Below are 25,391 nucleotides of genomic sequence, written 5' to 3'. Positions count from 1 at the left end.
AGCAGTCAGCAGTCACTGAGACCCACACTGCTGTGTGTGTTACTCAGGTGTTAAGCATGTACGTACTTAAATACTTTCTGAATACCTAGGTGTCCACAGCAGCCTGTGGCTGAGTTCCAGAACTGTTGTGTGACAATAATACTTCCTTAATCTTGTTACCTTTTTATTTTATTTGATGCTTTTCAATTTCTGTGTTATGAGAAACAGCAAATTATTGTTCTCTGTTTATCTTCTTCATGGTTTTATATATCCATCATAGCTGTTATCTCTTTCAGGCCTGGAATATTTTAGGTTATAAAATCTTCTTCAGAAGATTCTTCCTCTTTTATTATACCTCTACTTGTACAGTTTTTTCCTTTCATTATCCTCAATATACTTTTTTTTAACTTCTATTACAGTATAAGTTGTATTAGCCTTGGAAATGAAGAGTGAGCACCAAAATTAAATCCTGGTCTGTGCATAACATGAGCACTTGTTCAGCCAGTAGACTTTTAAGTTCTGAAGATAGAAGCAATGCTTTTGTTCTTAAAGTAGGCATTTGTAGCAGTTTACAAATCTGTGTCCTTTGGAATATCTCTGAACACCAACTTTAGTAGATGTGGTGGATCAGTAGGTACTTTAAGAATCATTATATTTAAAATCAGGTATTTTGCATGGTTAGTAGAATTGCAGTAAAAGAGGTCTCTGTTTCATCTTGCAAAGTGGTCAGTGTTGAATGTAATTGTAATTGTATTTGTTGAAATTGTAATTGAATTTGAGGTATGCCAGAGAAAGAGGAATTAATACAAAAATAAGAAAAAACAACTCCACTGCACTATGTCAGAAGCAGCCAAAGTCAATGACAATAGTAAACTTAGAAATACTGCCACCTGATGAAGAAAGTAAAAGAAATGTAACTCAAAGGAAACCCTGAGGTGTTTTATAGAAGAAAGGATTTTTTTCATTATTGTAAGTACTCTTGCTTATAACAGCACTGAGTATATCAGAGCATAATTTCCTTTGTGCTTCCCTGTTTCAGTTCAGACATCAAGGAGGTTTGGGTTACACTTTTCTGTTTGTTTTCCTTTAAAAAAAATCCTAATCATTTGAATTGGTTGAGGAGTCAGGTCTAGTCAGGCAGAAATTCTGTCACTTCTGTGAGGTATCTTCCTTCAGACTTCTTTTCAGAGATAAAATTCATGGGGAATTACCTAATTTGCTGTATGGTTCAGTTAATTTTTCTGCTGACACAAGAAGCTGCCCCTCTGTCACCCTTACAGCTAAAGCAGAGTGTGTTTACTGGTGTCATAATTTGATAACCACTTAATATGAAAATATGACTCAACTTTCTTTTTATGAATTCTACTTTTTCTTCCACAGAAGACAATTATCTTCCTCCAGAAAGTTTAAATTGGGTCTTTTTTAAGCAGTCCTTTCAGTTGAAAATAAATAGCACTAATATATAGTTAGCAACTGGGGAATCGCTAAATTGGTCCTACAGATTTGGCATCCTTTCTTCTCTTCTTTTTTTCTTTTTTCCAGGCCTGTTTCATTTCCTACTTTGTTCTAACATTTGCATAGCTCCTCAGCTGTGCCTGTCCTCCAGCACTCCAGGCTCCCATCCTTCCTCACCAGTTGAGCACGCTCCAAACTTGCACTATCCTGCAGTGCTTTTGGACAGTGATGGCCTTAGATGAAGTGTAGTAGATGCCTATCTGGGTTTGGGTTCGTGCACTGTATTTGTAGTTAAATAGCTGAGCAGTTCTAGTGCTGTGCTGTAGTGAAACTTGAATGTTGCTACTCCAGGGCTCACAGAGCTGCACTTGCAAATTGCACCTGCCCCAGAGGGTTCCTTCCTTTGTTCCTCTGCAGCAGGTAACAGCATTCTGTGCTGTTCTGTCCCTGCTCTGGAGGTGGGGGCTTTTCCTGAGTTGTCATGTTCTTCCTGGAACAGTTTAAGAAATGTAGTCAGCATCTTACAGTTTTTCAAAGCTTTTAATGTGCTGTTTGACTTACAGTGTGCCTTCAGCTGGATCAGGGTAATGACCCAATTAAGTGTACGGAGAGAGGCTGTTACAGTGACTTTTAGCTGTGATGAGGCAAGGAGCAAGGCTGTTTAAATTTTAAGCCATTGCTGAAGGTCAGTGTTGAACGGTTTCATATGTGCCAAGGAACCTCATGTGTTTGGTTGAAACGCTCCTGTCTTGCTCATCCTTCCCCTGCAGCATGAGCAGTGTCTGCAGGAGGTGCTTGTAGGCCAGGAGGCACTGGGATTGTAATGTAGCTGTGGATATTCTACATCACTTATAAAAGCTGCTTCTTAGTGCTGTGCCTTTGCCAGCTGTGCTTAGGGCCAGATTCCCATGTCTTTCCTGTGGTGGATAACTATGAGACCGTTTTTAGAGCTGTTTTTCCATTACATGGAATGTGCAGGTGTGTACAAGGTGCTGTTATCCATTATGTGACCTGGTGAGTGGAGTTTCACTCATTGACACATGGAAGGCTTTAGGAATTCACCTGCATGGTGAGATATCTGTCTAAATGTGAATATCCTGTTCTTGTGTTACTGGAGAAGCAGTAATCCCTGTGCCCCTCGTCTGGAGCTTCTTTACTGCTAAGGTGCAGGGAGGTATGACACTTCCCCCTTCCCTCCTCAAGACTTACAGCTTTGTATAGTGTTGCTCTGCTTGACGCATAAGTCCAACCTTTTTTTGTAGTCAGCGTCATCTTAAAGCTGCTGTAGTTCCTGAATCCTTTGTAGATAAGGGTTTTTAAGCAACAGAAGAGGCGAGCTGATGTCATTCCTTTTACTTTTCACACAGCTATTCAGAGCTCTGTTGGAAGCTGGTTGGTTTTCTGCTTCTGAAATAGAGATGAGCTGAGAAGCAGTAGAAATATTCAAGCAGTCCATGTATAGTCCTGTGAAAATGTTACTGTCTTAGTCATGATGCCTGGGGGTTTTTTGCCAGCTGCAAGAATTTTGTGGAAATGGTGTCTTTACCACAAGAAGAATTAGTTTTGGTCTTGGAGAATACAAGTTTTGGTCAAAATAAAGTCTTTGCATTCTTAAGCCTTGAAGTTTTTGTAGTCTCTGTTTTTTCTTCCACAGTTACAACTATGTGCACAGCTACTGTTCATAACAGATCAGTGTAAGCAAATCTTGTACACAGGATGCAGAGTAAAATGCTTCAAGCAAAATGGTGAATAAATAAATGATTATTTTTTTCTTTTCAAGTATCTGCATACAGTACACAAAAGCATGCTGATTTGCAAATATCTTTCAAGTTTCTGAGACCTGAAATGTGAAAACAAATTAGTCAAATGTAGTGTATTTCTATTGACACCAGCCTTTCTTGTTTTCCCAGGCTGCCCTTTTAAATGTTGCCCCGTTGGCTGCAGGCCTGGCTACAAGCCCTGCTTGTTCTTGGGAAACAATGCAGCTCTACTACACATCTTCATATGAAAAGCTTCATGCTCCTCCTGTATCATCCCCCATGTACTTCATCACGAGCACTTGACCACACATGGTGCATCAAGCACATAGTATTAATGTAGGAGGAATATAGAAGGAGCAAAGACTCAAGCTGTGGTTTATCAATGTGTCAATTGATCACTCATGACTAACTTATTTTGTTGATTTGTGAACATTAAGCTGTTTGAAAACTGTATTTTTCTGACCATGCTTCTGTTAAATAAAAATATCTTATTATTTCAGGTTGCAGTTGTTAAAATGAAGTGTACAGAGCGCATTTATGCAATGAAAATTCTGAATAAGTGGGAAATGCTTAAAAGGGCAGAGGTAAGTAATATGGTTTTTTTAACATGGAGAATTTTTAAAATGACATTAGGAAGATTACATTGAAGCTCTTCCAGATTAGGAAGAATTATTTCATGAGCATAGGAGCTTCATTCTTTTTTTCTTTTTTTTCCTTAAGCTGTTTTAATGCAATCAAGTCTGACAGTCCCTTCCAGGCATCTGTTGTTCTCAGCATTACTGTGTATTCGTTTACCAGACAGTCTGCCCTAGTTCTTACCCTGAATTTATTGGCCAGATTTTTGTTTACGGTAAAGGCAAGTGAAAGACTACATGAAAGCTGAGATTGGTGCTACTGTGATATTCACAGCTGTATACAAAAACATTATGAAAAGGTCTTTTTTCTCTTCCATTCAGAAATCATACATTAAGGAGCTTTGCATCCTACAGTTTGTAACAGGATTTGTATAACTAGTGAAACTGTAACTAAATATTTTGGAATCAGAGATTCAAATTGTAAAACAAAACGTTAAGAAGGTAAATTTGTTTAAGAAGGACTTTTTTTGTGAAAGGAGATGTACATTGTCGCAACAAATCGTGTAAATGGGAGTGGGTACTTCACAGATGAGGAAAAGACCTACTAAGAATACGCAGTGGGAAGCAGCTTTGTAGGATAGATATTCCTAGGATACCTATGCTTGCACAGTAGAGGAAAACCTTATAGCAAATGTAATATTACATAAGCTAACAGCAATAGAGTAGAAAGTACATGTAGTGCATCAGTACTTGCAGGAGTTCTGTTAAGGGGTAAGCACTAGCTGCTTTGCTGAGGACCGAGCTTGCTGACCCTTCCCTGTCCCATTCTTCTGTCCCCTTCCTGACACCTCCTCCCCCCCAGCCTGCCCTTCCCAGTGCCTCCCTTCCTTTCAGTGAGTCAGTGCCAGCTCTTTTCCTGTGATAAAAATCTCCTCCCTCCTGTTAAGCCCCTCTTCACCACTGCCTTTGCCTGATTTAGTCACACTCTGTCCATCCATCCATGCACTTCTTTACAGGCAGCAGCAGCCCGGCTCTCCTTTGAGCTGTCAGGAGATTTCACACTCTGGGCTGTGCTGCATCAGCAGTTCCACATTAAGCCTTTCCCTGTATGAGGGAAATTTGGTGCCCTTTCTATGCAGATTTCAGCTGTGTTAAATCATTGGTCAGTATAGAGTTATTTTAAACAGAAATGTTTGCAGGTATCTCTCTCCCAAACTCTCATGGAAATACAGCTAAGCTGGCTTACTTCAGTCATTTTTAAAGTGACTTCATTATCTAAATAGCTGCAACTTTTGCACGTAGAGATGTCCTGAGAAGACAGCTATTTACAAACTGTCTTCAAATCATGCAACTAACTCCTCTTACCCTCTCAGACAGGCATGAGGTGGAAGAGGTTTGGCCCCCAAAAAAAATGTATAATAAGCAATAGTTTTCCCAATATACACTTAAAATAAATAGTAGTTGAAAAAAGTTCTCTTTCTGCTCATTTTTCACATCTACAAAAGGCAATAAAGGAATTGTCTTCTCTGCTTGACCCCTTTGTCTTTTCCTGTTCAGTTTGATCACTTGATTTGGCTTTTCTGGGTAAGCAAGACTTTATAACCTGCATATCAAGTTCACACAACATTTGGGTGTTAAAATTTCCCAAATGTGGTAAAACTTGTTATTTTTAAAATGAAGCTGCAAGAATACAGTAACCTCTTAAATGGGCAGTTCTACTGAAAAGCAGACTTCAGGTGTTTTATTATCCACTGTATGAGTGGTCTGACAAGCATGTTGTTTTACTGGTTTATGTTTGTTGTGTATGACTTATTAAACCTAGCAAGAAGTTATCTAAATACTGCTTATTCATGTACTGGCTGCAAGAAAAAAAAAGCCCCACATGGTTGGAAGCCACTAAAATAAAGGAAAGATTAGTGAATATCACCTGACATCACCTGATAAATGGGTTACAAGCAAAATTGGCATGCCATCTGTGTTGATAAGGACAATTTGCATTTATTGTTCTGACAGCAAAATACATAGTCATTACCGTATTACTTTTGACAGTTCCAAATAAGTCCTGACTGGGTGATTAGGTAGCCTGTCATGCTTTTTCAAGTCACATCTCAAGGCCTTTTAAGCTAGTGTAAGCAGAGAGGGAGAGTTTTATACTCTGAATTCATGATGCAAAGTGTTCAGCAGCATTGCTGGGTTTTTAGTGTTCATAACGTTCCCTCACTGTTTGAGGTTGCACAGTGAACTGGATCAAGGAACTGATGTCTTCGAAAATAAACAAACTAGTTTTCTGTGTTGGCAGCCTCCTCACATTGTGGTGCCAGAAGATCTGAGAAGGGCTGTGCTCTGGTGCTGCGGGAAGGGAATAGGATTACTTGGAGCTGCTGTAGCTGCCAGACTTTTCTGTAGAGTGTTACTTTGGCCTTGCATTCATAAACCGTTAAACCACTCAGTTAGCATTTAATTACAATTTACTTCTCTTTGCACCAATGATTACTAGCTTTACAATGTGACCACAGCATGGTCTTCTTCAGTAGAAAGGTAAATGGAATTTTGCTTCCTTTGAGGGGAAAAATGGTCAAGATACCTTTATACGGTGCAATCATGTATGGTAAGGCTTGGTCTCCCCAGGCACATTTCCATTATACATTTTCTAAGAACTCTGAATGAACAGCAATGACAGAAACAAAAAAAGTCAATTCTTGTCTAGAACCCTAACACTTGAATCTACTGAATATCCTGATAATGCCTCTCTGAACTGAGAGTAGTGGAAGAGTCCCAAGGTCTGTGTCTTGATGGTTTTGATCCAATAAAAACATTAATATATTTTTATTAAGGAGACTCGCTTGAAGTTTATGAAAGTTGGTTTTATGTAAAGATGCTGAGAAAACCTGTTACACAGAGCTTGCTTCTCTGAAGTGTTGCAGTGTGCTGTTTGAAGTAGAGGAAAGATTATTGAAAATGAAAATGTATTGTACTGGACAAAGATAAGACAGTAAAATCTACTTATTTCCTATAGTGTGTTAGCAGTGTCTGGAACTGGGACTGTAACGTAATAAAAGTATACATGAAACTGTTTTCATAAAGGTCTTTATCAGAAGAACCAGACTTACTTTCCTAGAGCCATTATCTTTCTGCTACAGATGGCGGTGACAAGTTATCATTTTCTGGTTCTTAAAAATACTTTATGAAACAAAGATTTAGTGTTGACTTGAATTGGTTTGTGGGCTTTTTGGTGTTTGTGGGGGTGTTGTGTGTTGGTGTCGAGTTTTTTGGGTTTGGCTTGTTGTTTTTTTTTTAAAGTCCCAGTCAGGATTAGAGTGACTGAATGCCTGACTAAAGCCTGCAGAGATTCCTCGGCTTGTCACTTGTGCAGACTGAATTCCAATGAATAGAGACCTCTGTTCAGTAATTCAAAATAATCCCATAAAACATCCATATATATTCATCCTGTGAAAACTACTTGTTGATGTTGACAATGGCTTTTTCCCCCTCTCTTCCTTTAGACAGCTTGCTTCCGAGAGGAGAGAAATGTCTTGGTGAATGGAGATTGTCAATGGATTACTACATTGCACTACGCCTTTCAAGATGAGAACTATTTGGTATGTTTGATTCATCAGCTAATAAAAACTTTGGGTTATGAAAGAACTTTATTTTTTTGTATATTTTAAGGATATTAGTGCATTAGATCAGTCCACCTCATGCCTCACAGCAGTGTTTCAACATTCTTGTTTCTCCTTGAAGAAAAACTTCAAAGGGACTGACTGTAACTCCAGGAGAGTGAGAAAGTTGTGCAGTAATGTAGTATATAGAGCTTTAGTTGAGCATTTTAAATTAAATAATCTACCGTTGCATAAAAAATATCATGTTCAAGTTTAATATTTTGGATAAGACTGCAATTAAATAATTTGAGAGGTATTAACTCTGTGAAAGTAAGAAATCTTTTTATTTTACTTTTAACTTTCAGAATGTCTTTTGAAGCAAGATTTTGTTTAAAACTGGCAAAAGTAATTTAAAATGTTGGTATTTTAAAAACCCTAGGGGGAAAAAAGGCCTATTTCTTAAAAGTATTTATAAAGTATGTTTTTAAATCAACAGATTGGTCATCTCAGTAGATTGAGAGACTTTAGCAACCATTTATAAAGAAAGTCCATACTCTTATGACATTTTTTAATGATGAGTTACTAGAACTGTAACATAAGCTGTGTTTACCTTAGTCACAGAATACAGGAGAGTACTGGTTAGGAGCAAAGACAGTCAAGTCCCCACATTCTGTAACATGCTGAACCACACAGCTTCCCCGTGGCTACTTGAGGCTGGATTTGCAAGCCTGCTACTTCTGTAACAGCTGACAGAGTTGTAGTGTGAAAGTTTTCACCTTCTTAACACTTTTTAGATAGTACCACAGTAGCAAGTCATGAATATAAATAAGAAAAAATATATTGATAAAAGGCTGCCAAAGAGTTCAGGAACTAAGCAAGAGTTAGAAAATGCACATTCATTTCCACAAATGCTGAAACAAAATGCATTACTTTATCACGTTTGAAGTATTTTTAGAACAAGAAGCACATTGTAAGAAAATAAGTAGTCATGTCTTAGGCCCTCATTTACAGGCTATTTCCATTGAATGGTTTGTGATAGATCCAGGTTTTTGATCTCTCACAGTTTGGTTATCTCTGGCACTGCCTTGTGTAGGTAGCTTATAATTTCAAATTCCCACAGAACCAAACAGCCTTCAGACTTGCAGAAAAATAACATAAAGTATCCTGTTTGTATTTCCAAGTAGCTTGTAAGAATAGAGCTACCTAAGAAAAAATTGTTAGCTGTGCAAGATAGCAAGTGATAGTGATGACAGGGGGATCTAATACCATTTTATGCAAATCAGTTCCAAGTGAGATGTATCAATATAAATACATTTGTTTTCCCAAAGTTCCCAGAGGCACTTAGATGTTGAAGTTTCACTCGCCAGCAGAATGTAGACATCTAGCATGTAATTAAGATCCAGTATCTGAGAAAGCAACAGCTCTGCCCAACAGCCAAAGTCAGCAGATTCTCAGCTTGCCTGAGGTCTGGTTCTGCATGTGCTTGAGATGCTGCCTTCCAATTTGGTCTGTTACTCAGCATCTATCTCCTGTAAATGTGTGGTGCTCACAGATGGAGTGGATCTGCATCTCAGTCACTGTTGTAAATGATGCATGAAGAGAAGGTGAAATACACCGGGAAATAAATTCATCCAAAAACCTGGACAGAAGGTTCTCTTTCATACCATCTAGTGCTTGTCTAAGGGCTCAAAGATCTCTGTTTGATTCTCTTCTGAACTTGAAGAAGTTTATAGCTACATTTTTGATTATCCTGGAGAGTGCTGCCTTGTTTCAGAACCCGGGCAGATTTGGTTTACTTTTTAGCTCATCTGTGATCCTTGTAGAATGGAATACAAAGCTGAGAACAAAACAAGAACAGACAACAGAGCTCAGTTTTTCAACCTGGCCCTCTGAAAGAGAAAGCTCTATATTCCAGTATCTCCTCACAGCGATACTTGTGCATTATAGCTAGAGATTCTTGAATTCAAAACTACCTAAGCCAAATCTGAAGCAGAGAGACAGCCTTGGTGTCTTCCCACACCTCGGGCTTTGTCTCTTCTGGCTGCATGACAAAGGGTTCGGAATGAGACAAAGAGAAGGTAAGATGTTAAAGTAGCAAAGTAGAAAAGGCACCTGCCTTTGAAGAGTCTAAAAGTAACTAGGGTTCTATAGACTCTATTTAATATTAATAGAGCATTCAATAATGCAGAACTTATATTTAATCAAGAAATACAAAATTCTACAAAATGTGTATCTTCTGGAGTTCATTTTCGGGTTCTACTTCTGTAGTTTTAAAACCTTTGAAGTAAATACGTCATACATTACTTTTCTAAACAGCCAAATCTTAAATGACAATACATGGGAATGGTAACATGACTTTTTTCTTCTGGTTCTTAGAAAGCTTTCATAGAGCCATCTTGAGTCAAGATGAGTTAAGTAAGTCTTTGGTGATTCTGCTGAAGCAGATATGATGTAGGTGAAACATAGTCCATGAACATTAAAAACTTATATGGGACCTGAAGTTCTCCGTCTCTTCCAGATTAAAATCTGTTAGTTTTCTTTCCCAGTCTCAGTCATGATGAAGGGGCATATATGTTTGTCTGCTGTCAGCCTCTTAAAGGCTTCTGAGTACTCGTAAGAGTATTTTGATATCCTTTTTTTCCTTTGATTTCTAACTACTCTCACCCTGTTTGATGTAGTCAGTTCCCTGGAAGAAATGCAATGCCTCTAGATTTCAGCATCAGAATAGCCTTTATTTTAACCCCATAGGAAGCACCTCCTGGCAAGTAGATTGTTCTGAATTGAAAGGTGAATAAAATTTGACTTTCTTACAGAAGAGGTCTCATGATCTTTCTCTGATCCAAGTTCCTTGCTTCTGGGTCAACTGAGTTCTTGTTGAGTTATAAATGCTTTGGGAGCTAAGGGAAGTGCATTACCTTGTCCCTGACAGGCAGGATATTTCACTTACCACAAAAGGCTCTGTAAGGTCTCTTTGCCTTGAATTTGAGAGAAAATACTTTAGGACAATATCCCTTTTAGAAGATTGATGGTTCAGAGTCACTCTTTTAAGCCAAAAGATAGTGAGGAAACGGTTAGTATTGCACTTTATGTTCCTTTGCATTCCTGTCTTCTTTAATTTCCTTCCCTTGTGGAAGATGAATCTGTGGCAGGGACGGTGGATTTTAGGTTGCTTTACTTTGAGGAGAAAGATAACATGACTGCTTTGGAAACTTTACTCCAGAATAAGCAAAGTTAGTCCTAAACCCACATATCATCAAATCATTTTAGGAAGCATGGAACAAAATGGCTCAAGACTGGTAGTACTAGATAAAGTCATTATACTTGAAGTGATGGTCTGGATTTAGGTGGCTATTGCTAGGGAATAACTCAAACATAATCCTTATTTTGTGGTATGAAAAACAAATAGCACACCTGAGTCCTCTTCTTTCATGTTACCCTATCAGTATGGGTCCTTTCCCTGGATAGGGTAATGGCTGTTTGGCCTAGGAGGCTCTTTACTTTTTCATTGAAATATATTCAAAAGAGGATTAATCTTTGATTTTTAAATTTCCCACTTTGGTGCCTCTGGCTTGACAGCGCTTTTGGCTTGTCATGGGCATCTGTAACGTATAGTGTCGGCAAGCTCCTGCCAGCTGTGTTATGCATCCATGATGTGGAATGTGCCAAGATGAGTATTTGAAGATGTTGATGTGATAAATGCTACTTTTGGAACAACTAATAGTATGGAATTATACCAAAAATAAAAGTAGTAACGAAGTGTATATTTTAGACTAAGCTGCATCAAATAGTGCTTTTCACTATACTTGTTTTTTTCTTCCATCATCTCTTATTTAAAGAGTTGATAACGAGCATTAGTTGTGATATTAGATCATTTTCCTTGTGTGATAACACAATAAACTCTGATTTACTTGTTTATTGTTACCATATCTTGTTTGGAGGTTTTTTATGGTAAGAACTAAATGCTGATGTGTCATTCTTACTGTGATTATTAAAGGAATATGGTATCTTTTTATACTAAGTAAGCAAATAAAAATAAAACAGAAGATCACCAATTTTGACTGCATTCCACAGGCACAGAAAAAAAGTAGTGAAAGTTTTTTTTCGGAGATTAACTGGTGAACTTTGAGGTTTTTTATTTCCCAACTGTCTCCTAGTACTTGACTGCTTTATTTCTCCATTTTCAGTATCTAGTGATGGACTACTATGTTGGTGGTGACTTGCTGACACTTCTCAGTAAGTTTGAAGACAAGCTTCCAGAAGATATGGCTAGGTTCTACATTGGTGAAATGGTGCTTGCTATACATTCCATACACGAACTGCATTATGTGCACAGGTAAAATACCATCTCATTTGGCAATGTAATGGAAACTGTACATGGAACTGTACATGGAAATACATGTACAGTTATATGAAGTTAATCCTAAAGATACTGCTGCGTATACAAATTATCACAGTAGCCACAGGCAAACTACTGTGGGTACATGCTTAGTGTAACTCTATAATAGCTGTATAAGCTATTACATTTTAAATATCAAGTGTTGATAGATTGATATTTGAAGCAGTGACATTTATCTGACTAACCTTTTACTGAAGCTTCTATTTTTAATCAGGGTTCTTGGCTTATTTTTAGTTCACCTAATGAATATTTATTTGCTTTTGTCCAAGCCAACCTAGAAGTTTGAAGCAGTTTGAAACAGTTTGAGCTTTATACAGATGTTTGGACATTCCGCAAAATTTATGCACGGGTAGCCCATGATAACATCAGTGCATCTGCTTACCTGAGGTCATCTCAGACAGTTTTTGTAATCAGTGGGCACATATCAGTCTAATTGTTTTTGTACACAGGATGTGTATTCTGAATCACTGACTACTATCGTGTAAACTCAGGTTGTGGTTTGTAACAGTACAATTAATGTTTGAAAAGCACAGGGAATTCTCAAACTATAATGCTTTGAACTCTTCTGTTCAGACTTTGCTGTTTTAAAAATCAATTAGAAAAGATATATAAACTCTGCAGAACTTCTGTGAGTAAATGTGGGCAATATATGGGGATTTAAAAATGTTACAGCCTCGGAGAAGTTCACCAGAGGCACCTTGCATCCGTTTCTGAAGAAGGTGGCCTGACTACCTGACCGGCTACATCTTTTCATGGGACTGAGTGAATGTCTGTTGTGACAATAGGAATGGATGGATCTGAGGCCAAAACATATGCTTTGAATAAGAGATGTATGAATGCCCAAGAAATTACTGCTTGGTGACTGGAATGGATTAGGAGGGAGCATGATTGCTCTGGAGAGGGTTTCAAGGACCCTTTAAAGGCTTATACAACCTTTTAGCTGTAGATAGGAAACAGTGGAGCTCAGAGATGAGGAATTAAGCCTTTCTGAACAGCAGTAATGGTCCCTGAGGCAAGTGAGATCTGCATGTGAAGCAGAGAAGTGTTGCATGAGATTGCCTCATGCTGCAAATGGCACTGCGAGCAGTGTTCTTTAAAAAACAAATGAATTACTGTATAGTTGTATATTAGCTTTCATAGTCCCCTGCAACTATTGAGCTTCACTTGTGGTTATGGGACTGTTAAGGAATGTTGACAATATCTGGAGCTGAAATGTACAGAATAAGTTTAACAATACAAAATTGCTAAAGTATTTATTGGAATAGCATAGTGACATAGTCTAATTTTCTCAGCACATATTTTTCTGTATTATCAAAAATAAATATGCATTTAAATTTATGTTGACAGGCATAGATTAGCATTTATTATTTTGTATTAATACTGTTAATGAGCAACATTATTAGTGACATTTCAGGAATTAATTGCAGAGCAGTAACCTTTGGTTAAAAAAGGTTAATGCAAGTTTGTGTTGAATCAAAATGTGTCAGGTTGGCAGGATTTTTACACATATGAGGACCCTTTGTTAAACCTATCACGGTTCTTCTCACAAGTCTCCTCAAGTGTGAAACCAGAATTCAGCACCTTAAAAATCAAACATTGTGAGCTTCCACATCTATGTAGCAAGGTGTATTAGAGCACAGGGTTTTTGTTTACAACTAATAATTCTAGTCGTCTCCTCAAAGATCAAGCTGAAGGTATTGTACAGTATTTAAAGTTTTGGGCACATGTAGTGGCATTTGGAACTTCCCTTTTGAAGGTTTAAGGTAAAGCACGTGTGATTTTATATATTACTAGTAGATAGTATTATTTGAATAAACATAATATCAAAAAACTCCCCCCACCCAAATCAACACATTTATTGGCTTGGTTATCTTTTTCTTAGCTAGCTCAGATCAAAAATAATATTTCAAAAATGGCATGATGGTGTGCTGGCATGTTGGAAGTTGATCCTGGGTATTGTTGGCTAAAGGAAGGGAGAAGACTGGTATATATTGTCTTGGAAGACATGGATTTTCTCCTTTTTAGCCTGCAGAATTGGTACAAAAGTGAGTTGGTTTTGCTTTCTGCTCTTGTTCTTCCCTCTTCCTTTCTTGCCAACTTCCCAATATATTGGCTAGGTGCTCTTAAGTCATTTGGGATATCTTAAGGCTATTAATTAAAAAAAACCCACTCACCAAACCAAACAACAATAACCACAAAACCAAACAAAAACTAAACAAAAAACCAAAACCAGCCCAGCAAACCAACCAACTAACCAGCCAACCAACCAAAAAACACCAAACAAACAAACAACACGTGAATGTCTGAATGATTATCTTTTGCTGATACTTCACTTCATGTGAATTTGAATGCAAAGTGATGAAATAAAATGTCATTAATTGGTGGACGAAATTAAATAAATATGCTCTTCAGTAAATCCTTTTAGTGACCTTCCTGATATTAAAAAGAATATCAAGTAATAAGCTGGAATGAAACAGGAATGTTAGTTTGTGTAATTTAGTAGCTTTATCATGCTGTATATAATTTTATACCTAGCTATATCTATGTAAGAACAGGAAAGATGCAGATTGAGGTTGGAGACTTTCTAATGTTACTGTATCCTGTTGAAATAGTATTACCCTGAGCCCAGAGCTGGATGAATTCAGTGGCTTGTAGGGTAACTGCTGCCTGTACACAGGATGCAAAGATCCTTAGGTATTCCTAGAAGCAAATATGCTGTGCAATAGTGTATAGAAAGACTTGAATAGCAAATAAAAATACTAGTGAACAGAAATGCTGAACAAAATTCCCCACAGTAAAAAATAGTCCTAGATAAGAAGTTAGAAGTCAGTTATAAGTCTTGGCAAAAAAACCCAACATTTGATTAAAAGATTGTCTTTTCTCTTTTATTGTTCTTGCCTCTAAGCAATGTATTACAATGCATATTATCTTGAAATTATGTTGATAAACTGCCTATCTGTCACAGTTAGTAGACTCATTGTCATTGATCTGCCTGGTTATTTGACCATTCAGTGTTGAACTTTGAGCTTAAAAATCTGATGTAGTGTACATCTTCAATATTGTAGGCAAAATTTGAAGTTGGGCAGGAGGAGAGGGTAATAAATAGTACAGTAAAAAGCGTTTGCATCAGGGGGTATCCAATCTAAAATTCTGTGTTATTCTGATGCGAGAATAATCTTTACAATCAGAGCTAATACTATATATGCTTAAATCTTTTCACTTCTTTCTCTTCTAACAGGGACATAAAGCCTGATAATGTTCTTTTGGACATGAACGGCCACATACGACTGGCAGACTTTGGGTCCTGTCTGAAAATGAGTGAAGATGGCACAGTATGTATGAAGTAAAATTTAATTGGGTTGCTGGTAGTAGGACCTTTTAAGTGAGTTGCTGATCTTAAGGAGATTAGACATCAGCAGCGTGCATCGGGATGTGGTATATTGTAGACTATCTGATATGCTAAAAATTGAGGGAAGAGTGTAACTTAATGTACTTAAACACATTTCTGATGTCTTCATCTCCTCGTTTTACAGACTGCTAAACTTTTAAAGTTATACTTTGCTATATTTTTCTGGTTTTCACTTTTTCTCCTACTGATCATTGGAGTTTTCAGGAGATTTTTATGAACTATCCAAATTTATTAAAAAAGGACAAATTTCATATTATATATGTGTTAGAATCACATGTGACCAAGAACCGTAAAAGCCATGACAGACTTGAGTATAAGTCATCCCAAGTGAGGACATAACTAAGCCCAACTAGAACTTAATCTGGCTACTGCTGTAAAAAACAAAAATGTCTTCATAAATGTATTAACAACAAAAAGAGTGTTAAGGAGAATCTCTCTCCTTTATTGGAGTGGAAATATGGTGACATATGCAAGTGGAAATATGGTGACAAAGAATGAGGACAAGACTGAGGTACTTAATGTCTTCTTTGCCTCAGTCTTCAATAGTAAGAGCAGTTGTTCTCTGGGTCATGAGCCGCATGGGCTGGAAGATGGTAATGGAGAGCAGAAATGAAGTCCCCACAATCCAAGGGGGAATGGTCAGTGACCATTTAGACTACACCACTTAGACACACACAAATGTGGAGTCACCATCCCTGGAGGTATTGAAAAGGTGTGTAGATGTGGCACACAGGGAGATGATTTTAGGTGGACTTGGCAGTGCTCAGTTAGCAGTTGGACATGATGATCTTAAAGGTCCTTTCCAGCCTAAATGATTGTCTGATTCTATAATTAATAAGCAGTTTGTTTTATATGCCTTTGACAAATGGAACAGCAACATGATGGTAATGGGCCATCTTGTGCACCAGATTGGATATACCTCTAAAAGCTAAATTATGCATGATGTTTTTTTGTTTGTTTTGCCTAGTTTAGGGCACTTGCAGGGGTGCCAGACCTGCCAAACTATGCCATGCAGCATCATTCACTGATTTTGGCACAAGCTCACATCTTGGTGATGTTCTCTAGTTATAAAATGCCTGCCAAGGCTTTACCATATTAAAATGCAAAATGAAAGAGCTATTGGAATTGAGAACATATTCCTAGAGATCAGAGCTGTTCTGCCACTGCCCTCATGGTCACGTCTTCTCTGCTACTTGGGCACAGGGCCATTCCCCACCTTACCCCTGTATTGTATCCAGTTGCACATTAGGCAATAAACATTTGGCTAATTTCCGACATAATAAAACTTACCCAAGAAACCTGTTTTGTGATCTTCAAATGAAACTGTAAAATTCAGTAGTAGGACTTGGTCTCCCTACTTATCCATTTTTCATTTCAATTTCTGGCAGCCAATTGCAATTTTAAAGTATAAACAGACACAAAGGAAAAACATATTTTGTCTTTCTGCTTTCACAATAGCTGTGATTATTTTGGGTTTCTACTGTCTACAGAATAAAACGTATCAACTGATTTTATGTAGCAGTAGACTGGAACTTAATCTTTGCAGTCTTTGTTACCTTCTTAATATTTTCTTTGTTATGTTGCTGGGAATTTATAAATCTCTTCCTTCTCCAGAATCATGTCCTGCTGTCTCTCTTTGTCAGAAATAGTAGTGTGTGAATTAAAAAAGTTGCTGAGAGAACCTGAAAACTTATGAGACTTATGTTTGCCTTATATTCAAGGTACAGTCATCAGTAGCAGTGGGTACACCTGACTACATCTCTCCTGAGATCCTGCAAGCAATGGAGGACGGAATGGGGAAATACGGGCCCGAATGTGACTGGTGGTCACTGGGTGTCTGCATGTATGAAATGCTGTATGGGGAAACACCCTTCTATGCAGAGTCACTAGTGGAAACCTATGGGAAGATTATGAACCATGAAGTAAGAGCTATATTACATGTCTTGTGTTTCCACAGAGTTTATAATGTTTACAGAGAAACTTATCACTTGAAGATGTTAAAGTGATGGTAGTTCTTAGCTTTTTCACGGTGTTTTAGAGCCATGTTGTGTAGGTTTGATGGTTCAGGTTTTAGGAATGTTCAATTCTCTGAACTGCAGAAATTTAATTGTTTGACAAGTTGAAATTTTTCTCTAAATGCTGATGTTGTTCTCATTGGAAAATCTAAGCAGTCATCGCAAAGTCAAAATTAAAACCTACTGTTATGTTAGGCCCAATGCAAGTTTCCTCTGGAAAGTGCAGGAGAAATGAAGTAATGCATTATTTACACAGCTGTGCACATTTTCTGTCACACTGATAACAGTACCAAAAAGGCAACAGGCAAGTCAGTCAGTGTAGACATGAGCTGCATGAAGAACCTGAGGTTGGGCATTTGCCCAGGGTCAGAGTGGTAGAGAAGAGTTGGAACTTGTGGGTGCATTTTGAACATTAGAGAGTGAGAATAAAACAGTTCATCGTGCCCTTTCAAGAGCTGTATTAGAAGGACACGTTTATGTGCATACTCATCCCAGGTAGCCAGAAGCTGTTGCAATAGGGTTATTATTGCATTTTCTTCTTCCCAGGATGAGTGCACTCTTCTGGGGTTTACAGTGCTGACTCTCGCAGTGAGGCAGTGATGGATAAGACATGAAATCCTTGCCAGAGCTAACACCCTTGCTGTGATGAATATTAATATCTCTCTTGCTTTAATTCCTTCAATGCGTGAACTGATTGCAAATGTAACCTGTCCTGCAAACTCAATATTTTAATCTCACTTGGACACACAGTCAATATGATTGTATGTTTTTCATTGGAAGTTTTTAAGTTTAATTTAATTTATGCTGGTTTGGTCCTTAATGATCTCATTTTTAAACTTGAAAAGTTGTATTATAAATATATATTTTTATATATATCTGTCAGCAACCTGATCTAGTGGGTGGCATCCCTGCCCATGAAAGGGGAGTTGAAACTAGGATGATCCTTAAGGTCCCTTCCAACCCAAACCATTCTATGATTCTATGATATGTACAAATATGCTATTGTCTTTTACTGGAAAACAAACAAACCAACCCAACCAACCAAGCACCAAAAAGCCCTTCTTGACGATACAGCAGTGGTAGTAGTAGCAAGCTAAAATACAAATAAAGGTTTCCCATTTTTTTCTATCTATGGTAATTTCAGTTGTTAGTGATAATTACAATTTTTATATCTTATGTTTGTTTATGATAATATAAATATTTTCTGAATGTAGATTTAATTTTGGTAAGAAAAACAGGTGTTTAACCTATAAATTAGAAAAATACATCCTTAAACATAACAACATTTGGTAAAGAATTAACTATCATCATGGGGTTTTAAGAGTTGAAATTAATTAAATCTCAAGGAATAAATCTTAAGGAGATCAATGGATCTCTGACTAAGAGTACCAGTGGGGGCCTGTCTTTATTGTATAATCTTCAATATATTGCAGTGTGTTAAAATTCTGGTTTATCTTAAAAAAGGTTTACTTTTCCCAACAGAGTTACTGTAACCACAGTTAGTTTAAAACATATCTGTATTAAAGAAATTGAAAAATGATTTCTTGTCCTCAAAATCCATTTTAAGACAAAAAGTCTATCACTGAATGTATTGAATTGTGCTCCTGTCACTGCTCGCTGGAACTAGAACAGTATTTGACTATTCATTTCCAGTTTTACTAGCATGTTCTTTTTGAAACTACTGTTGGAAGTTACAGAATAGATTCCTTCTCTAAAAACTTCTCTTATTTGTTTTGTTTTGTAGGAACGATTTCAGTTTCCATCCCATGTTACAGATGTATCTGAAGAAGCAAAAGATCTTATTCAGCGACTTATCTGCAGCAGGGAGCGTAGACTGGGACAGAATGGAATAGAGGATTTTAAGTCTCATGCATTTTTTGAAGGACTTAATTGGGATAACATCCGAAACCTAGAAGCACCTTACATTCCAGAAGTTAGCAGTCCTTCTGACACCTCAAACTTTGATGTAGATGATGATGTACTAAGAAATCCAGTGAGTCTCTGTTTTTAAATATTACTAATGGAAGTGTTCAACCTTGCTGCACTGAAAGGTAGTAGTGAGAAATTATTTCAAAATAAATAATGTGAGAGATGAAAAATAAGTCACTTCAAATGTGAAAAATTCAAGTTTTTCATCTCTTTGACATTTTGGGTTATTAGAAGTCATGAGCTGCTTTTCTAAGTGGTAGCACTTGCCAAAATGAAGTATTGTTACATGGCCAAAGTTAAAACATACTTAGGTGGGGAAAAAAAACCTTTAGTTGCCCTTTCAGTTAACCTTTACAAGGAACCAGTATTTGGATTTATTCCTTTTCAAAGGTGAAAAAATATCTGTCTTTAGAAATACACATAAATTCTCCATGCAGCTTGCAATCACAGCTGTCCAGGTGAGAGGACTCACACTGCTACTTCTCCACTGACTTAAGAACTGGGAGGTTGGTTTTTGGAGTAGGGAACATTGGAGTTCTGGTCCTGCATTTCTGTTGTGTCATAGTTTGCAAATGTGTCAGGAAGAGCAGAGAGCTTTTGTGGTAATTTGTTCATCAGCTTGTATTCCAAGAAATAAAGAGCTTTTGGCACGTTTTTTGATTACATGTTCAACAGTAACTAGAATACTAAAACTAACAACATGCATTTTGGTGCCAGGTCACTTTTAATTAGGAACTTGGTATTTCAGATTTTCTTTTACTGGCTACATTCTGCTTTGAACTTGTTGAAATGCTGCCCTTTCAAGTGCCAGTTCAAGAGGCTCCTAAATTCAGGTCATTATATTAAGTGACCTAATCTGAAATAAAGCTTGTTCAGGGACAATGGAGCATAACTGCCAATTGTCAGTTGGTGTACTAAGAAAAGTGTTTCCACTAGCTGTCTCTCTTTTAGCTGTTGAGGCTCAGTCAAATGCCTTTCACTCTGTGTGGGTTCTCTTTCGGGTTTTCATGCATGTTGTTTTCATGCAGGAAGTGGTGCCACCAAGTTCTCATACAGGCTTTTCTGGATTGCATTTACCGTTCGTTGGGTTTACATACACAACTGATAGGTAAGCAAAGGATTTGTTCTTCATTAAACTTGTTTCCCAAATGCAACTAATTCTAGGAAATTCTCATTTTTAGAAACATGTAGAAAGATTGATGTTCACAGGTATACTTCTGGATAAACCTGTATCCTTCTTTTTTTCCCCTTCAAATGTCTTAACATATTTTGATTATACGTGCCAAGATTAGATGCTTTTGTATTTAATATTTTATCTGTTTGAAATGAAAGAAAGTTAGGGGACTAGATGTGTCAATTGCAGTTGGGTGTAAACTTGCTGTCCCTGCACTGTGAGGCTGAGAGCAAGTATTGTCCACGCTGGACATCTTCCAGTAGCTGTTCAGGATTATCTCATTGCTCCAATGTCCTACTGGTAGGCCAAGTTAACACAGAGGGTTCTGAGCACGGACAAAGTGGCTCACTTTGCACATCTTTGAAATGGCCTCCATGTAGAGAGATCTCCATGAGATCTCTCAAACATGTTCTTGTCTCTCATGTTAAGATATTCTGCCCTGTTTGTTACTTTGTTATTTCTCTTTGTTGGGGTTTGTTACCCTGTGAACCCAAAATACACGTCTCATCCTTTTCAGAGGGAGATCATGTGCCTTAACTGAAATCCATCTTTGTCATGCTTTAAACTTTGGGGTTTGTCCCTCAGCTATCTCAGTGCAGGTACACTTACCTGCTTCCTTTTCTCTGCCAGATAGTAGTAACCTTTGGAATTGGAGAGTTAACATTTCCAATCATTTAGGCAGTTTGTGAAGTGAAATGTGTGTCTGCATTACTGAAGTCCTGCATGCAGGTATCTTAATTCTACAGCAGCATGGACAGTAGTTAGGGAATAATAACTTTGCCCTGACAGTTGTCTCTACAGTAACAATTACTGCATTAATTGTTCTTGTAAATTTAAGGTGCCTATTTGGTGGAATCCCAGCATGTCACTGCTATAGACTGCTGTGAGTATTTATTAAAATGTTCTAACTTATGTAATTCTTTTCAGCTCTTTATCTGATAGAGGCACTTTAAAGAGTGTGATGCAGTCTGACACTGTAACCAAAGATACAGATGTACAACGTGACTTAAAGAACACTTCACAAATAGAAGGCTATGAAAAGAAAATACGGAAGTTAGAGCAAGAAAAGCAGGATTTGAACAGAAAACTGCAAGGTTAGTGGTCTGTATTTGTTTGGATTCTTACTTCTGGTCATTGGAACATATTTATTGAAAATATTTTCCTTTCTTTTCTGATTTTAAGAATCTACACAGACAGTGCAGAGCCTCCAAGGTCCAATGTGTGTTACAGTAAATACAAGCCGAGATAAGGAGATTAAAAAATTAAATGAAGAAATTGAACGGTTGAAGAACAAATTAACAGGTAAGCCTCTGGCATGGTAATTATAGTAATGCAATTTATTTTGGTTCTCCTAGTAACATGATGTGCTGTGTTTTTGCAATACGTAGAATTAATGTTCTTGAGGTACTTGAAAAACAAAAGAGTTTTTTAAATCCTCCTTCAATATGAAGTGACATTTCAGTTTTTCCAAATGAGTGCTTAACTACTTCTTCCACTTGCTTGACCTGATAGCATATACTAGAGTGGGAAGTCTAGAGTACAATGAATTGTGTGCATGGATTCAGTTAAATATTTTATGTGATGTTTGTTTCCTTAAAAATCTCAGGAGATTATGTTCTCTTACTCCTCCTTTTTGGGGAGAGCACTGTTTTGGAGGGGTTTTACTTGGAGGCAGGTGTAAGAGATAGGGGAGAGAGAAGTGTGGTTGCTCTTAAGTAACATAAGGGAATAGATGGGGAGATGTATAATAATAGTTCACATTTAAATATTTCTGAGCTCCTGCTCCCTTTGTGTTTCTATTTGGTGATGCATTAATTAGGAATCTGTCCTGAGGGAAGACTGACTCATATCACTGAAAATCTGTTGCTTGACAATGCTATTAGTTTATCCATACAAGTTTCCTGTTAGCACCTAATTTTTAAGTGGGAATCAGTGATAAACAAAATGTTAGTTTTGAATCTCAATGATTTGGCTGAGAGTTTTATAGGGTCCCATAATATAGCATATGTGAGTTCACATGTGGAGTTGCTGATGCTGATTTATTTTTTTTTCCCCATCATTTTGGCAATATACCCCTTTTGTAGGTGTAAGCATTGCAAAAATCTGTTCAGCTCTCCTACATAGATTATCCTTCCAAAAAAAGCTATTCTTGTGTATTCTGAAATTAGGTTTGAATCTAACAATAGTTAGATTAAGGTGCTACTTCTGCAGATGGTTCGGGTTTATCTAGCTCCTTCAGCCAATGTTAAATATAAATTCTAGCAGTATGTCCTGATTTAAAAAGAAGTGGCATTGGTTCCTCTAGGGTGGGAGGAAGTTTGTGCAGAAGTGAGGAAAGGAATAATGCTTCAGGCTTACAGCAATGCTTGGGATTCCTGAATACATGGGTCCAGTTTCCTGTTCTGCCACTGACATCAGTGGAACTTGAGGGAGACAGTTATTCCCTATGCAATTTCTTATTTATTTGTTTTAAAGAGGTAGTAATTAAAACCAAATGGAGAATGGTAGTTCATTTTATTACCAGTTCTAAGACTGAGCAGAAATATATAGAGGTGATTAGTGGTTTGGGGCTTTTTTTACACTTAAAAGCGTTAATTTCAAGTCAAATTTGTTTATTTTTCTTTGAGAGTAAAGAGAGAACAAAATGCCAGTAATATGGGCAATCCAGTCTCCAGCTCACCTCGTCCAGGATAGTTTTTCCTTCACAGACTATTAGTTCTTATCTAGTCTAGAAAATATCTTGCCTGTCTGGTTGGATGCACTAATGACTGACTGTAGCCTTTCTTGTCACATAGTGAAAAACTATTTAGGAAACACATTACTAGAACTAGAATTGGAACAACTCAAGTTTATTTAATGTTTTCAAGGGCTAGAAGTTGCATTCATCAAAAACAAAACCAAGCCCTGTGCTAAGGCTTTTCACTTAAGAGTTCACAGTCTTTGGGAGAATTTCTTTAAGAGGCTGAGAAAAATAAAATTGTTTTGAGGTATCAATGCCCCAAAATTACCTCACACAGTCTAAAATGGTGGGAATGGGAAAGAAGTTTATTTTCCAAGCAAAGTGATGCCAGTTTGTATGAGTGATGTTGCTTGTTTTATTGGTGTTAATTTGGGACCACTTACCTTTAATATGTATTAATCTACAGATGTAAGTAAATTGGAAGCACAGCTTGCAGATGCAGTGGCTTTTCGACAAGAACATGAGGACTCCATACACAAGTTGAAAGGACTGGAAAAACAGTGCAGAGTACTGCGGCAAGAAAAGGAGGACCTTCATAAGGTATTGATCCAAAGACAGATACTTTTAAAAATGGTCATGTAATGTAGTTGTAGAATAGTTATGTTGTGATTGCAATTTTAATGTTTTAAATGCTGTTTTTTAGAACTATACTGAGATGTTAGGGAACCTGTTCTGCATACAGTAGCTTCTCGAAGTATCACTCTTTCTCTTTTGGAAGTTGCTGGGCTTTTTATTTCAGATGCGTTCTGCTAGGTAGAATGAATACCTAAAGAATGGTTTTAATTAAGCTGTTTAATTATTCTTAACTGTTTCAATAGAAATCTGAGGGCAATCAAGAGAGACTTCAGAGCCCTGGGATGACTTGTTGAGGGGTCAGGAACATAAATATTGTTCTCCTCCATTCTTCCAATTTCAGAGAATGATGAGGGAGGAAAGAGGAAGAACTGGCAGATCAATAACTGGCTGGTACCACTGGCAGAATTCTGGGGGTTTTGACCATGGGTTGGTTTACATGACACCAGGCCTGATGGTGACAGATGGGGTACACCTGTGTTAAGGGGGGAAAGGATCTTTGCACAGAAGTTAGCAGGGCTCACTGAAAGAATTTTAAACTAGATTTGAAGGGGGAAAAGGGATAAAGCCAGACTCAATAGAGATAAGCTGGGGCGGGTGGCATACCAGTGTTTGGGGGATCATGTGCTAGCAAGGCCCTGCAGTCTGTCATCTCAGTGGAAATAGGGGATGGAGATCCACGCAGCAGCAAAGACACAAGGGTTATTGATGTGTTAAAACCAGAGAAGTGCCTGAGAATGGTCACATAGGAATTAGGGCTTCTCTCCCCAAAGAGGGGATGGGATAAATAGCAAACTTGTAACAGATTCAACGAGGTGAAGACCTGGGTCCTGCGCTTCAGTCGTGACAACCCCTTGCAATGCTCCAGGTTTGGGGCAGAGCATCTGAAAATCTGCCCTGCAGAAAAGGCCCTGGAGGTCCTGTCAACAGTAGCTGAACATGAACCAGCAGTGTGCCCACATGGCCAAGAAGGCCAATGGCATCCTGGCCTGTATCAGCAATAGCGTGGCCAGCAGGACCAGGGCAGTGATTGTTGTGCTGTACTTGACATTGGTGAGGCCACACCTTAAGTAGTGTCCAGTTCTGGGCCCCTCACTGTAAGAAAGACATTGAGGTGCTGGAATGAGTCCGAGGAAGGGCAACAAGGAAGCTGAAGGGTCTGGAGCACAAGTCCTATGAGGCCTTGAGTGGCTGAGGGAGCTGGGATTGTTTAGTCTGGAGAGAAGGAGGCTCAGGGAACACCTTATTGCTCAACTGCCTGAAAGGAGGTTGAAGTAAAGTGAGGGTAGGTCTCTTCTCCCAAGTAACAAATGACAGGATGAGAGGAAATGACATCAAGTTGAACCAGAGAAGATTTAGATTGGATATTAGGAAAAATTTCTTCACTGAAAGGATTGACAAGCATTGGAACAGGATGCCCAGGGAAGTGGTGGAGTTACTATCCCTGGAGGTATTTGAAAGACGTGGAGAGGTGGCACTTAGGGACATGGTTTAGTGGTGGGCTGGGCAGTGCTGGGTTAACATTTGGACTCAATGATCTTAAAGGTCTTCTCCAGCCTAAATTATACTGTGATTCTATGATAATATACACAGGAGTTAAACTCAGATCTATATATATATGTGTATGTGTGTGTATTTTTATATATATATGAAAGAGTTAATAGAGCTAAGTCACTGCTCCAGCTCTTTGCTGGAGCACTTGCTCTTTGTTATACCAAAAGGTTAATTACTGCTTAAGACTGATGATGACTTTTACGTAATTGCTGATTTTATTTGCTGCTCTGTAA

General features: G+C 37.9%; 1 protein-coding gene across 2 annotated transcripts in view; it reads left to right on the top strand.

Moving 5' to 3' along the window:
• The window catches only part of CDC42BPB (CDC42 binding protein kinase beta), a 64,759-nt gene that overhangs the window by 7,375 nt on the left and 31,993 nt on the right, over window positions 1-25,391 (top strand). For both annotated transcript variants that reach the window (XM_018082181.2, XM_018082179.1), the window contains exons 2-11: window positions 3,695-3,778; window positions 7,273-7,368; window positions 11,553-11,701; window positions 15,003-15,096; window positions 16,895-17,095; window positions 18,933-19,181; window positions 20,146-20,225; window positions 21,219-21,385; window positions 21,474-21,593; window positions 23,438-23,571. In XM_018082181.2, coding sequence (XP_017937670.1) covers window positions 3,695-3,778; window positions 7,273-7,368; window positions 11,553-11,701; window positions 15,003-15,096; window positions 16,895-17,095; window positions 18,933-19,181; window positions 20,146-20,225; window positions 21,219-21,385; window positions 21,474-21,593; window positions 23,438-23,571 — 1,374 coding nt within the window. The remainder of the gene's footprint in view (window positions 1-3,694; window positions 3,779-7,272; window positions 7,369-11,552; window positions 11,702-15,002; window positions 15,097-16,894; window positions 17,096-18,932; window positions 19,182-20,145; window positions 20,226-21,218; window positions 21,386-21,473; window positions 21,594-23,437; window positions 23,572-25,391) is intronic.

Source organism: Manacus vitellinus, unplaced genomic scaffold (genome assembly GCF_001715985.3).
Source record: "Manacus vitellinus isolate BGI_N305 unplaced genomic scaffold, ASM171598v3 scaffold_6_pilon, whole genome shotgun sequence".
NCBI classification, from domain to species: domain Eukaryota; kingdom Metazoa; phylum Chordata; class Aves; order Passeriformes; family Pipridae; genus Manacus; species Manacus vitellinus.
Note: the sequence above shows the minus strand (reverse complement) of the source record. Positions and strands in the feature narration are given on the sequence as shown.